General features: G+C 39.1%; 1 protein-coding gene across 5 annotated transcripts in view; it reads right to left on the bottom strand.

The window, feature by feature from the left end:
• Positions 1-14,717, bottom strand: part of ZNF283 (zinc finger protein 283) — a 55,885-nt gene that overhangs the window by 15,140 nt on the left and 26,028 nt on the right. The window contains exons 2-5 of one of the 5 annotated variants that reach the window (XM_058529506.1): positions 14,001-14,354; positions 12,394-12,457; positions 9,864-9,951; positions 7,957-8,083 (exon numbers count right to left, since the gene is read on the bottom strand). In XM_058529506.1, the coding sequence (XP_058385489.1) occupies positions 7,957-8,083; positions 9,864-9,951; positions 12,394-12,425 (247 nt within the window). In that variant the 5' untranslated portion in view covers positions 12,426-12,457; positions 14,001-14,354. Of the gene's footprint in view, positions 1-7,956; positions 8,084-9,863; positions 9,952-12,393; positions 12,458-14,000; positions 14,358-14,717 lie in introns of all 5 variants that reach the window. The other 4 variants (XM_058529504.1, XM_058529507.1, XM_058529505.1 and 1 more) reach the window with 4 other exon arrangements.

The following is a 14,717-nucleotide window of genomic DNA, read 5'->3' as shown; positions in this document are numbered from 1 at the left end:
TGTGGCCTGGTGTGGGCATGCTGACACAGACGCCATTGGAGTTCTCCCTGAGGCCTGCTAGCCCAGGTCTGCCCCCCTCGCTAGAGCACCGATTTAATCCAGCTCAGCCAGGGCAGACAGCCCACCCTAGAGACTGACCCCACCCAACAACAAGCCCTCAGGCAACTTGTGGGCCTGCATAGATTGGTGACTGGATTCCCTGCAGCATGGCAACTGAGCCGACATTAGTGGGGCAGGGCGTGCACAAGGAGCAGGTGGAGAGTGTGGGGCGGTGGCGGAGTGTGTGGGGCTCCCACCATGGAGAGACTGGGTCCGCTTCGGGAGGTCGGGGCGTGCACATGGGGCAGCACTGTGTTGACTGCATGTGTGGACCTGTGGGCGGCAGGGCTTGTCAGCTGCAGAAGACTTGTGCTTCTCAAAGACCCACATAGGGGGTTTGCCCCACCTTCCAAAGCCTGAAACAACAGGGTGCTCCCATGCCTGAGGCCAGCCGCACCCAGCTGCAATCCTCAGAGAACTGACAAGAGACCTAAAGGCTGGAGGCTTATAGCAATTATAAGCCCCTGAGCCTAACAACGTGCCATGCTGGGGGCCTACTCACTTAAAAGAAATACAGCAACACAAATGTGGTATTAGAACTTGCAGCCAACTGTGCTGGGGCTCCCCACACCTGATAAAGAGACTGAAGGGCCCACAACAACTACAAGCAGCTGAGCATTACAACAGCTGGCCAGGAGCATAACTCAGCCTCCCCGCGCGCCTACAGGGAGAGCAAACAGGCCACAACAGAAGGACACACGAGCCCACATAGGGGTCACCCCTGGAACATTGAGAACTGAGGGAAGCACACTGGAAGCCTCCTAAGGCATCACTTACATAAGGTCACCTATCCAAGAGCAGGAGACGTAGCTGACCTACCTAATACGTAGACACAAGCACAGGGAAAGAGGCAAAATGAAGAGGCAAAAGAATACATTCCAAGTAAGGGAACAGGACAAAACCCCAGAAAAGGAACTAAGTGAAACAGAAATGAGCAACCTACCTGACAGAGAGTTCAAACAAAGAGTGTTAAGGATGCTCACTGATCTGGGGAGAAGAATAGATGAACTCAGTGAGAATGTCAACAAAGAAATGGAAGATATAAAAAAGAACCAATCAGAAATGAAGAATACAATAATGGAAATGAAAAATTCACTAGAGGGACTCAAAAGCAGAGTACAGGATACAGAAGAACGGATCTGTGAGCTGGACGAAAGACTAGAAGAAATTACCCAAGCTGAACAGGTAAAAGAGAAAAGAATTAAAAAGAGTGAGGACAGTCTAAGGGACCTCTGGGACAACATCAAGCGCACTAACATCCGTGTTATAGGTGTCCTGGAAGGAGAAGAGTGAGACAAAGGGGCAGAGAATCTATTTCAAGAAATAATAGATGAAAACTTCCCTAACCTAAGGAAGGAAACAGACATCCAGGTACAGGAAACACAGAGAGCCCCAAACAAGATAAACCCAAAGAGGCCCACACCAAGACACATCATAATCAAAATGTCCAGAATTAAAGATAAAGAGAGATTCCTAAAAGCCACAAGAGAAAGTCAAGTTACATACAAAGGAAACCCCATAAGGCTATCAGCTGACTTCTCAGCAGAAACCTTACACGCTAGAAGAGAGTGGCATTATATACTTAAAGGACTAAAAGGAAAAAACTTACAGCCAAGAATACTCTACCCAGCAAGGTTATCATTCAAAATGGAAGGAGAGATCAAATATTTCCCAGACAAGCAAAAATTAAAGGAGTTTGTCACCAAGAAACCAGTGCTACAAGAAATGTTAAAGGGACTGATTTAAGGGGAAAAGAGAAGAACACAAATAGGAAAAATTATCTATTTCCAGGATAAGAGGGTAAGGGATACAAATGCACAAAAAAGAGGTTAGATATGACATCAAAAACATAAAAGGAGAGAAGAGGGGAGTTAAAGAGTAGAGCTTTCAGACAGAGGTCAAACTAAAGAGACCATCAATTCTGTATAGGAGAAGACAGGAACAGAGAAGGACTACTGAAACACTGAGAAAAAAAGTTAAAAGATGGCAGTAAGTACATACTTATCAATAGCTACTTTAAACGTCAATGGACTAAATGCCCCAATTAAAAGGCATAAGGTGGCTGACTGGATAAAAAAACAAGACCCATATATATGCTGCATACAAGAGACACACTTCAGACCTAAAGACACTCACAAACTGAAAGTGAAGGGATGGAAAAAGATACTCCATGCAAATGGCAATGAAAAGAAAGCTGGGGTAGCAGTACTCATATCAGACAAAATAGACTTTAAAACAAAAACTGTAAAAAGAGACAAAGAAGGGCATTACCTAATGATCAACGGGACAATCCAACAAGAGGATATAACACTTGTACATATCTACGCACCCAATGTAGGTGCACCTAAATATATAAAGCAATTATTAACAGACATAAAAACAGAAATAGACAGTAACACAATAATAGTAGGGGACTTTAACACTCCACTTACACCAACGGATAGATCATCCAAAGAGAAGATCAATAAGGAAACATTGGCCTTAAATGACACTAGAACAGATGGACCTAGCAGATACATACAGAGCATTCCATCCAAAAACCGAAGAATACACGTTCTTTTCAAATGCACATGGAACATTCTCCAGGACTGATCACATATTAGGCCACAAAACAAGTCTCCATAAATTTAAGAAGATTGAAATAATACCAAGCATCTTTTCTGACCACAACGGTATGAAACTAGAAATCAACTATAGGAAGAAAATCAGAAAAGCCACAAATACGTGGAGATTAAACAAAATGCTACTGAACAACGACTGGGTCAATGAAGAAATCAAAGAAGAAATCAAAAAATACCTGGAGACAAATGAAAATGAAAATACAACATGCCAGAATTTATGGGATACAGCAAAAGCGGTTCTAAGAGGGAAGTTTATAGCAATACAGGCCTATCTCAACAAATAAGAAAAATCTCAAATAATCTAACAATGCACCTAAAGGAATTGGAAAAAGAAGAACAAACAAAGCCCAAAATCAGTAGAAGAAGGGAAATAATAAAAATCAGAGCAGAAATCAATGAAATAGAGACCAAAAAACAATAGAAAAAATTAATAAAACCAAGAGCTGGTTCTTTGAAAAGATAAACAGAATTGACAAACCTTTAGCTAGACTCACCAAGAAAAAAAGAGAGAAGACACAAATAAGTAAAATCAGAAATGAAAGAGGAAAAATTACAACAGACACCTCAGAAATACAAAAGATTATGAGAGAATACTATGAAAAGCTATATGCCAACAAATTCGACAATCTGGAAGAAACGGATAAATTCTTAGAATCATACAACCTTCCAAGTTGGATCAAGAAGAAGTAGAGAATTTTAATAGACCAATCACCAGTAAGGAGATCGAAACAGTAATCACAAACCTCCCCAAAAATAAAAGTCCAGGACCAGATGGCTTCCCTGGTGAATTCTACCAAACATTCAAAGAAGACTTAATACCTATCCTTCTCAAACTCTTCCAAAAAATTGAGGAGGAGGGGAAGCTCCCTAACTCATTCTATGAAGCTGACATTACCCTGATATCAAAACCAGACAAGGACAACACAAAAAAAGAAAATTACAGGCCAATATCACTGATGAACATCGATGCAAAAATCCTCAACAAAATACTAGCAAATCACATACAACAATATGTTAAAAAGATTATACACCATGATCGAGTGGGATTTATTCCAGGGATGCAGGGGTGGTTTAACATTTGCAAATCAATCAACGTGATACACCACATTAATAAAATGAAGAATAAAAATCACATGATCATCTCAATAGATGCAGAGAAAGCATTTGACAAGATACAGCATCCATTTATGGTAAAAACTCTGAATAAAATGGGTATAGAAGGAATGTACCTCAACATAACAAAGACCATATATGAGAAACCCACAGCTAATATCATCCTCAATGGTGAAAAACTGAAAGCTATCCCTCTAAGAACAGGAACCAGACAAGGATGCCCACTCTCACCACTCCTATTTAACATAGTACTAGAAGTCCTAGCCAGAGCAATCAGGCAAGAGAAAGAAATAAGAGGGATCCAAATTGGAAAGGAAGAAGTGAAACTCTCACTATTTGCAGATGACATGATTTTATATATAGAAAACCCTAAAGAATCCACCAGAAAACTTTTAGAAGTAATAAACGAATATGGTAAAGTTGCAGGATACAAAATCAACATACAAAAATCAGTTGCATTTCTATACACTAACAACAAAGTAGCAGAAGAGAAATTAAGAATACCATCCCATTTACAATTGCAACAAAAAGAATAAAATACCTAGGAATAAACTTAACCAAAGAGGTGAAAGAGCTGTACACGGAAAACTATAAAACAATGCTGAAAGAAACTGAAGAAGACACAAAGAAATGGAAAGATATTTCATGCTCTTGGACTGGAAGAATTCACATAGTTAAGATGTCCATACTTCCTAAAGCAATCTATAGATTCAATGCAATCCCTATCAAAGTTCCAACAACATTTTTCACAGAAATAGAACAAAGAATCCTAAAATTTATGTGGAACAACAAAAGACCCCAAATAGGTAAAGGAATCCTGAGAAAAAAGAACAAAGCTGGAAGTGTCACACTCCCTGATTTCAAATATATACTACAAAATATGCTGTAATGCTATAGTAACCAAAACAGCATGGTACTGCCACAAAAACAGACACACAGATCAATGGAATAGAATCGAAAGACCAGAAATAAACCCACACATCTATGGACAGCTAATCTTTGACAAAGGAGCCAAGAACATACGATAGAGAAAAGAAAGTCTCTTCAACAAATGGTGCTGGGAAAACTGGACAGCCACATGCAAAAAAATGAAAGTAGACCCTTACCTTACACCATACACAAAAATTAACTCCAAATGGATTAAAGACTTGAATGTAAGACCTGAAACTATGAAACTTCTAGAAGAAAACATAGCCAGTATGCTCTTCGACATCAGTCTTAGCAACATATTTTCAAGCACCATGTCTGACTGGGCAAGAGAAACAATAGAAAAAATAAACAAATGGGACTACATCAAACTAAAAAGCTTCTGTACAGCAAAGGAAACCATCAACAAAACGAAAAGACAACCTAACAATTGGGAGAAGATATTTGCAAACCATACATCTGATAAGGGCTTCATCTCCAAAATATAAAAAGAACTCATGCATCTCAACAACAAAAAAACTACCAACCCAATTAAAAAATGGGCAAAAGACCTGAACAGACACTTCTCCAAAGAAGATATACAGATGGCCAACAGACACATGAAAAGATGTTCAAAATCATTAACTATCAGGGAAATGCAAATCAAAACTACAATGAGATATCACCTCACGCCCGTCAGAATGGCTATAATTAACAAGACAGGAAACAACATGTGTTGGAGAGGATGTGGAGAGAAGGGAACTCTCATACACTGCTGGTCGGAGTGCAAACTGGTGCAGCCACTATGGAACACAGTATGGAGATTCCTCAAAAAATCAAGGATAGAACTACCATATGATCCAGCTATTCCACTGTTGGATATTTATCCCAAGAACTTGAAAACACCAATGCATAAAGATACATGCACCCCTGTGTTCATTGCAGCGTTATTCACAATAGCCAAGACTTGGAAGCAACCTAAGTGCCCATCAAGGGATGAATGGATAAAGAAGATGTGGTATATATACACAATGGAATACTACTCAGCCATAAGAAACGATGAAATCCAGCCATTTGTGACAACATGGATGGACATTGAGGGTATTATGCAAAGTGAAATAAGTCAGAGGGAGAAGGTCAAATACCGTATGATTTCCTTCATTAAGTAGTAGATAATAACAACAATAAACGAACACATAGAGACAGAGACTGGATTGGTGGTTACCAGAGGGGAAGGGGGGAGGTAGGAGGGCGAAAGGGATAATTCGGCACATGTGTGTGGTGATGGGTTGTAATTAGTATTTGGGTGGTGAACATGATGTAATCTATGCAGAAATAGAAGTATAATGATGTACACCTGAAATTTATACAATGTTATAAACCAATGTTACTGCAATAAACAAAAAACTAAAAAAAAAAAAAAAAACATACTACAAAGCAATAGTAATCAAAACAGCATGGTACTGGTACAAAAACAGACACACAGATCAATGGAACAGAACTGAAAGCCCAGAAATAAAACCTGCACACCTACAGACAGTTAATCTTTGACAAAGGAGCCAAGAACACACAATGGAGAAAGGAAAGTCTCTTCAATAAATGGTGTTGGGAAAACTGGACAGCCACATGCAAAAGAATGAAAGTAGAACTTTATCTTTCGCCATACACAAAAATTAACTCAAAATGGATTAAAGACTTGAAGGTAAGATATGAAACCATAAAACTCCTTGAAGAAAATATAGGCAGTCCACTCTTTGACATTGGCCTTAGAAACATCTTTTTGAATACCATATCTACTCGGGCAAGGGAAACAAAACAAAAAATAAACAAATGGGACTTCATCAGACTAAAGAGCTTCTGCAAGGCAAAGGAAACCAGGAACAAAACAAAAAGACAACCTACCAACTGGGAGGAAATATTTGCACATCATATCTCCGACAAGCGGTTAATCTCCAAAATACATAGAGAACACACACAACTCAACAACAAAAAAACAAAGAACCCGATTCAAAAATGGGCAGAGGATATGAACGGATATTTTTCCAAAGATATACAGATGACCGACAGGCATGCGAAAAGATGCTCAACATTACTAATCATTAGGGAAATGCAAATAAAAACTACAATGAGGTATCACCTTACACCCACTAGAATGGCTATAAATACCAAGATGAAAAATAACAAATGTTGGAGAGGATGTGGAGAGAAGGGAACCCTCATACACTGCTGGTGGGAGTGCAAACTGGTGCAGCTGCTATGGAAAACAGTATGGAGATTTCTCAAAAAATTAAAAATAGAAATACCATATGACCCAGCTATCCCACTACCGGGTATTTATCCAAAGAACTTGAAATCAACAATTCAAAGAGACTAATGCACCCCTATGTTCACTGCAGCATTATTCACAATAGCCAAGATGTGGAAGCAACCCAAGTGCCCGTCAACTGAGGAATGGATAAAGAAGATGTAGTGTATATATATATATATATATATATATATATATATATATATATATATATATATAAAATGGAATACTACTCAGCCATAAAAAAGACAAAATCATACCATTTGCAACAACATGGATGGACTCTGAGGGTATTATGTTAAGTGAAATAAGTCAGACAGAGACAGACAAACACTGCGTGATTTTACTCATATGTGGAAGATAAACAAACACACGGACAAAGAGAACAGATTAGTGGTTACCAGAGGGGAAGGGGGTTGGGGGTGGGCATAACGGGTAAAGGGGCACATATATATGCTGACTGACAAATAATAATGTACAACTGAAATTGCACAATGTTATAAACTATTATGACCTCAATAAAAGAAAAAAGGAAAAAAAAAAAAGAACCAGACTTTGAGTAGCAAGGACACACAGATCATCTATAACAATGCTGACAGTAAACACAGCATGAAACCTGGTTTCTTTGACAATGGTTAGGAAATAAATGCCCCATAGTGCGAATCCAGCTCCCCATCGTTAAAGAAAGGCGAGCGCAGGAAGGGCCAGAGGAAGGTGTGACGTTCACTGAGGGATGGCAAGATCAGGGTGCTTAATGAACCCATTCCTAACCCAACAAATATCAACACATTCCTTTGAGAACAAGGAGAAGAAATCCACCTGGTTTCTTCCAAGATAGCCCTGTAATTCCCAGGGGAGAAAGCTGAGGTTGCCGAGAGGAGATTCTACATGACTTCAGGCAGAAGACCTTACCTAGTGAGGCCCAGTTACTATAGTTCTCCAGCATCACATCCATATACAAGTCCCTCTGAGCGGGGTCCAGGCACTCCCACTCCTCCTGCGAGAAGTCGATGGCCACGTCGCTGAAAGTCACCAATGCCTAAAACCAAAAGCCCACGCATTACTTGTGAAATTAAAGAAATTAAGACAATATTTCAAAGAGGGAAAAAGAGAGTCATGAAGGATAAACTGCAAGTAGTGCCTGTGATACGGGTAGGGAAATGTTAAGGAAATTAATGTGACTAAAGCAGAGTGTCTACATGTACTAGAAGAATCCTGTTATAGCAGAAAAACCTTCCTGGACACTGAGATAACTCAGCTATCCAGATCTGTCTGGTAATATACAAAATTATCTCAGTTTCTCCCCCATTAAATAAAAATAGTGTGAGTGAATGTGTGTGTGTGTGTGTGTGTGTGTGTGTGTGTGTGTGTACATACATACAACCTTCCTCATAAATTCTTTATAAATGTAAACCACTACACCATTGTTTCCCTTTGAGGAATAAGAAAAAAAAAACATGAAAACTTTTCTTTCCAAATTTACTATAAAATCTTTGAGAAAAATAATTTCCATTAAATTACGGATTATTGTTGTTAACCCTCAAGTATATCATTCTGTTAGGTTACATCATAAGCATTGTTTCTTATGATGATAACTACACAAAATGTTTTTATTAGCTGCAATTCAGTTCCTCATATGGATATATGAGACTAATAACTCTATTAAATAATTTATACATGTAAGCTGAACAAAACTTCTAAAGATTTTCTTAATTCTGACAATCTATTATCATCTAGTACATAAGAATCTGGATCATCTTCTTCTTTGTTACCATCAACCACCCCTTGCTTAACACCCGCCTTGTTTCCGAGTTGGAAGATATGGATATAGGATATGATACATGACACAGATGTCACCCAAGACCTGTATGTCCTGGTCAATGACAAAATAGACTTTGACACTGACGATTAGGGAATCTCCGGAGAGAACCACTCACTCCCTTCTCTAATCTTAAAAGCCTCGCAAAGGACATAAACTGAGGCTGAGACGAAGAAATCCCAAATTCCATCTTATCTCTCTGGAAAACACAGGTCTGTGAAGAAGTTCTAAGCTTTCCTGTGTGGTCCAATGAGACCCTCATCGCTAACTTATCACACCCTAGACTTGACACAGGAATGAGAAATTCTGAGAAGGGAACTGGAGCAGCCCTGGCCGGATGAAGACAGAGGTGATAACGAAGGGCACAAACCAAGACAGCCTGCCATGGACACGTCACAGTGAAACACCAAAGCTCTTCCAGAGAATGTACAAATGGACACTGCTCTCTCAGGTGACCACCTAGCTGTCTGAGGGCAGAGTATCCTGACTGGCTGTCTTCCTACCTGTCTGCCAATTAGCATCTTAGCCTAAAAAAGGAAAAGTGTTGTTTTCAAAATGTCTGCAATCTTTCATTCTCTCCTCTTTCCTCCTCTTATGTAAATCCTGTTTGTGCCTTTGACAGAGGAAATTTATCAAATATATTATTGGTTTTCCTTGTACACAAGTAAAAGTGTGCTCATTGTTAACTATATTTCTTTGAGTTATTCTTTGACAGAAGCTCAAGTATTTCCCTCAAAAGACTCCATTCCTTCACTGTTCTGGACAGAAGACTGAGCACACAGATGTTGAATAATGTGTTTAGTGAATATGATGACGCTGATTGGCAAAGGCACACAGGGAGGACCCTGGGCTATCCGGCACCATCCTTCACTGGAACAGGAGGAACTGAGAAGCAGGTTCAGGGATGGGGTTCTGTTAGACAGAAAGCTTTAGGATAAGGAAAAGATTCATATGACCTAAAGAATCATAATATTTCAAGAAGAGAGAAATACCAACTTACATCAGTCATGGTTCTAGAATTGCAAGAGCTAATTAATGCTCCATGGGGTTCCTCTATTGGTGAAGCACAGAATCCAGAAAAGCCAGAGCTGGAGAAGAAAAAACAAGCTTTAGACCAGGTGTGCTTAAGTGATTCCATCCTGACTTCAGCTAATATAAGCTTCTCTGTCCTCCACTCCTGCTTCTACCCCGCATCCCACACATCATTTGTGGGATCTAAACTCGCACCCCAAACCCAAGGTCCTTCAGCAGGAAGGTTTCTGGTACTGCCCATTCTGGGGATGCTGATATGGACCTGAGATTGGACCACTCAGTCCTGCTCCTACTAGATCCTCCTCCCCCCATTCCCTTCGGGGCTGAGAAGAGACCACATGGTCCAAGTTAGAGCATCCTTCATAGGCTCAGGAGCCTAAAAAGCTGACTTCTTAATGCATTTCAGAACCTCCACGCAACGGAACACTATGGAACTATGCTAAGTTGGGGGAAATCATCACAAAGCGGTTTATTCTGTATCTGAACCTGTCTTTTTAGACATGACACCCTTCAGATAACTGCTGAATCACATGATCCCATTAGTCTCACTTTGAAGCTAACATGAGTAGGATAAAAACTAGAAGGTATAAAACTCACAGGATCAATTCCATTCGCCTCCAGAAAGTTGGTCATGACCCAACGGTATTGCTGTGATGACTTTCCTGTGAGTTCCTAAGACAGGTCACCTGAATTGCCTTTTAGTCTTTGCTGCTGGCTGCCTTACACTTATTCTATGTATATTTTGTCTTCCTTGTCTTAGAGGTAACGACTATGTCTTTAGTCATTGTATTACCTCCCAAGCACTACTATCTCAGGGTCTCATATTTGAGGCAAATTTTTACCCAAAATTCCACGTATAGAAATGTATCCTTAAATAGCTAGAGAAGTACACAAGATGTATACACAAGGATATTCAACCCAAAATCATTTACGATAATCAAGAATTAGAAACTACGTAATAGTAGGCAAAAGGCTTAATAAATTACGTCTCATGATACCCTTGTTAGTTTTGATGATATTGGACCATATTAATCGATGAAGAAAAGCACGCATAACCAATTTCTTAGTGAGGGAGGCAGGTTTGTAAAAGATACATAATGTGAGAAGTGTTTCTGAAGCTAAGACAGGTTAATAAGGTAATGCTCTGGTATCAGATTTTCAGGATGTAGATCCGAGCTCGTTAGTTACCAATTTCTCAACACTTCTATTTCCTCATCAATAAAAGAGGGATAAGTACAGTGTTCTGGTTGCATGGAAGATTAAGTAAGAAAATCCATTTAAAAATAGTGAATGGTGTATAATAACTGCTTAATATATGTTTCAGCCATTATTATTGAAGATGAAGATTAATGTCCCTTATCCCATTATAATAAAGTTACTCCCACTCTTCCCATTTTTCTCATAATAAAATCTTTGCTTCTCAGTCTGCTTTCTTATAATCCTAACTAAAATTTCACAGCCCAGCCTTGAGCCCACTATTCTTCCTAAATAATAAGATGAGCTAAATAGGTTCTCAGAAAAATATAGAGGAAATATGCCTTCCTCCCAGAAGCTACAGCAGAGACAGGATTCCGCATTATAAAGCCAGCTCAGAAAACACAACCCAATTAGGTGTCAAGCTGAGAACATTAACTACAGGCTCAATCTTATTCTTCTGTGCAAACTGGTGGCTTATTTGAATATTTATAACTATAACATTCTTATTCTACCCTCTGGTATTAACATCTGTTCTTGGAAATATTATTTGTAAAATAGATTTTCATAAGACAACTCTATATTAGAGATTATTGCTATTCTCTGTGGAAGGAACCTTTAAAATCATCTAGTTCTGAAAGGCTGTCTTTGTTGCCCTGGTAATCAATTTTTTTTTTTTTTTTTTTTTGGTGAAGAAGATTAGCTCTGAGCTAACATCTGTTGCCAATCTTCCTCATTTTTTTGCTTGGGGAAGATCAGCCCTGAGCTCACATCTGTGCCAATCTTCCTCTCTGGTAATCAATTTTTAAGTGGCATTTCTATATTCCTAAAAATTGAAAATACTTGATAGTTTTCAAATAAGAAAGGAAGCTGGCACTTCCCTCTTGTTTCTACATTAATCTTATTCAAGATTAAAATAAAATCCATGTCTGGGTTGGGTTTCTTTTTCAAACTAAGAGCTAAAGAGTCTTCAACTCAATTATATCGCTGATTACTGTGATTTTATTCTGCAGAAATAAAATCAGACACGTAGGCTCACAGGAAGAAAAATTTGAATAAAAATACATCAAAATATTAAGCATGATTAACTCTAGAGGATGTAATTTTCACTTCCTTCTCTATACATTTCCTGGATTGCCGAATTTTTGCAACAAACTTGTATTAATTCCATAATCAAAAATATAAAGAAACTTCCAAATGTAAAAAATGGAGTGATAGAGAAAAGGCATATTTCAGTCATTAAGAAAACTGAACAACCACGCCCGACACTGAAAATCAGTGAGTCTGAAACAAATTACACCTACCAGCTCTCGAACATGCTGGAGCTGTCACTCATCAATACAAGACGCTTTCACTGTCAAGATTCTCCTGTGAAGGAACACGAATTATGTGAGTCACCTTCAAAGTCTGAGAAGAAAATATATGTGCATAAATAAACTAAACAATATTTGGCACAAAATAAATGTTTAACAAGTGTGGCCACACCTCTCCCTCTCTTCACTTAATGGTCAATTAAAATAACATTTTGGATACAACCTTTGCAAAATGTCTTTCAAAAGCTTGTCTTTTTGAATAGGATTCATAATAAATCATAATATTCTTGAGTACTTTTGTTCATAACTACATCTATAGCTTAATATTATATCATTTCCATTTTTCCTTCTTTTGATTCTTTATAAACATGATTTTTATTAGGCACATGTTATTCCATCATAGGATATACTGCAATTCAATTAACTGTTTCCATAAAACTAGACACTCATTTTAAGGTTCCTTCCCAGCTATTATGTCTTTATACCAGATCAATGGAACTAGATCTTTTTTGGGTCATATACACTTGATAATCTCATGAAATTATAGACATTCTGCCCACTAAAAAATGAATTTGCAAATATTTACAAAAATTACGTCTCAATTTCAAGGGGTCTGTGGTCACCGGGAGGCTCACAAACGGAATAAGAAGTCCTCAGGTTAAGATTTCCTGTACTAGACCATTTGAGCATCTTTTTTAAACTTTCAAACACTCATCACAATCATCTTCATATTTCAATCTATAAAAAGTTTATGGAGAATGATCCAGAATCACTACATAACAGCATCTCTTAATATTTACTAAGCCTGTATCATGGGGCAGGCACTGTTCTAAGGAGCTTTACACATATTATCTCATCTTACATCATTACAACCCCATTAAGCAGGTATTATTTTGGCCCAATTTTGTAGATGTGGCACAGAGATGCTGAGTCATCTGTCTAAGCACACACAGCTAGTTGCAGGCAGAGCCAGGATTTAAAGCCAGATGCTCTAACTCCAGAGCCTTACTCTTAACCACAATAGAGTGCTGCCTCTCACAACCCACACGAAGTTGGACCTGAAACAATTCATGCTTAGCAATGTTACAGATTTCTACCTAAAGATGATCTGAAGTCTCTGCCCTTGTTCTTGCAAACTGCAAACCCCTATGCTCAAAGCCCACTCCTATTCCCACCTCTAAAAGCCTCACAACACTGTCATTTATTAACTGAAATAATCCCCTTCTACCTTGCCTTGCTTTAAAAATCACGACCGAGGAGAAGATAAAAAATAGTTTGTACACAATACCACGTAAATAGTGATCTCTAAAATAAAGCTCTAACATTCATCTCCAGGAGGGGTATTTCTATGCCACCAGAATACTTAGAAAGAGAATGCCCTGAAGGATTTGAACACTTTGCCATAGGAACAGATGGCTGGTAATTGAGGACACTAGGGGGCCAGTGGGAAGAGTGATGCATCACCTTAGGGGGTTATTCACGAAAAGGAAGACCCAGAAGAGACTCTACTAGTCAAGACATTTCAGGCCAAGGAAAGCAAATATTCTCATGATCTAAAAACAAAAGTAACTCTATAAATAAAAAAGAAACAAACTCACTTGAACCTTGATTTCTAAATATGCGACAATTCTCTCCTCCTCTTCAGGGTCCTTCTCAGGAACCCGGCAGCAGTGGGGGAAAAAAAGGAACCATGAGACACTAGCATTTCTTGCAGCACAGACTAAACTAAAAAAGAAAAAAAACCAAACAAAATACCCTCTAGGGCACATCTGCCTTCAACCACATATAGCCAAATAGAATTAAAAGGGAGGTTGGGGGGCCGGCCCTGTGGCCTAGTGGTTAATTCTCTGGCGCCGCAGACCTACATCACTCGTTGGCGGCTATGCTACAGCGGTGACCCACATACAAAATAGAGGAAGACTGGCACAGATGTTAGCTCAGGGCGGATCTTCCTCCTGCAGCAAAAAAAAAAAAAGAGGAAGATTGGCGACAGATGTTAGCTCAGGGCGAATCTTCCTCTCTCAGCAAAAAAGAAAAAAGAGGAAGATTGGCAACAGATGTTAGCTCAAGGCAATCTTCCTCCCTCAGCAAAAAACAAAAGAAAAAAGAGGGAGGTTGGACTCTATCTCTGAGTTGACGGAATTCTTGGGTCTGGTTGCAGTGGCCCTAAGACATGTAGCTGGCCCCAGGGAGCTGTTAGAGGCGCCCCTTCTAGGAATCCCACCTCTGGGACCCCCCGATCACGTCTTCCCAGGAGCCTGTCACGAGGACACTTCCAGAGGTAAAATTCTCACAGCAACTCTCGACCTGTGCCT

Source organism: Diceros bicornis, chromosome 34, assembly GCF_020826845.1.
Source record: "Diceros bicornis minor isolate mBicDic1 chromosome 34, mDicBic1.mat.cur, whole genome shotgun sequence".
In the NCBI taxonomy this organism is placed as follows: Eukaryota; Metazoa; Chordata; class Mammalia; order Perissodactyla; family Rhinocerotidae; genus Diceros; species Diceros bicornis.
Note: the sequence above shows the minus strand (reverse complement) of the source record. Positions and strands in the feature narration are given on the sequence as shown.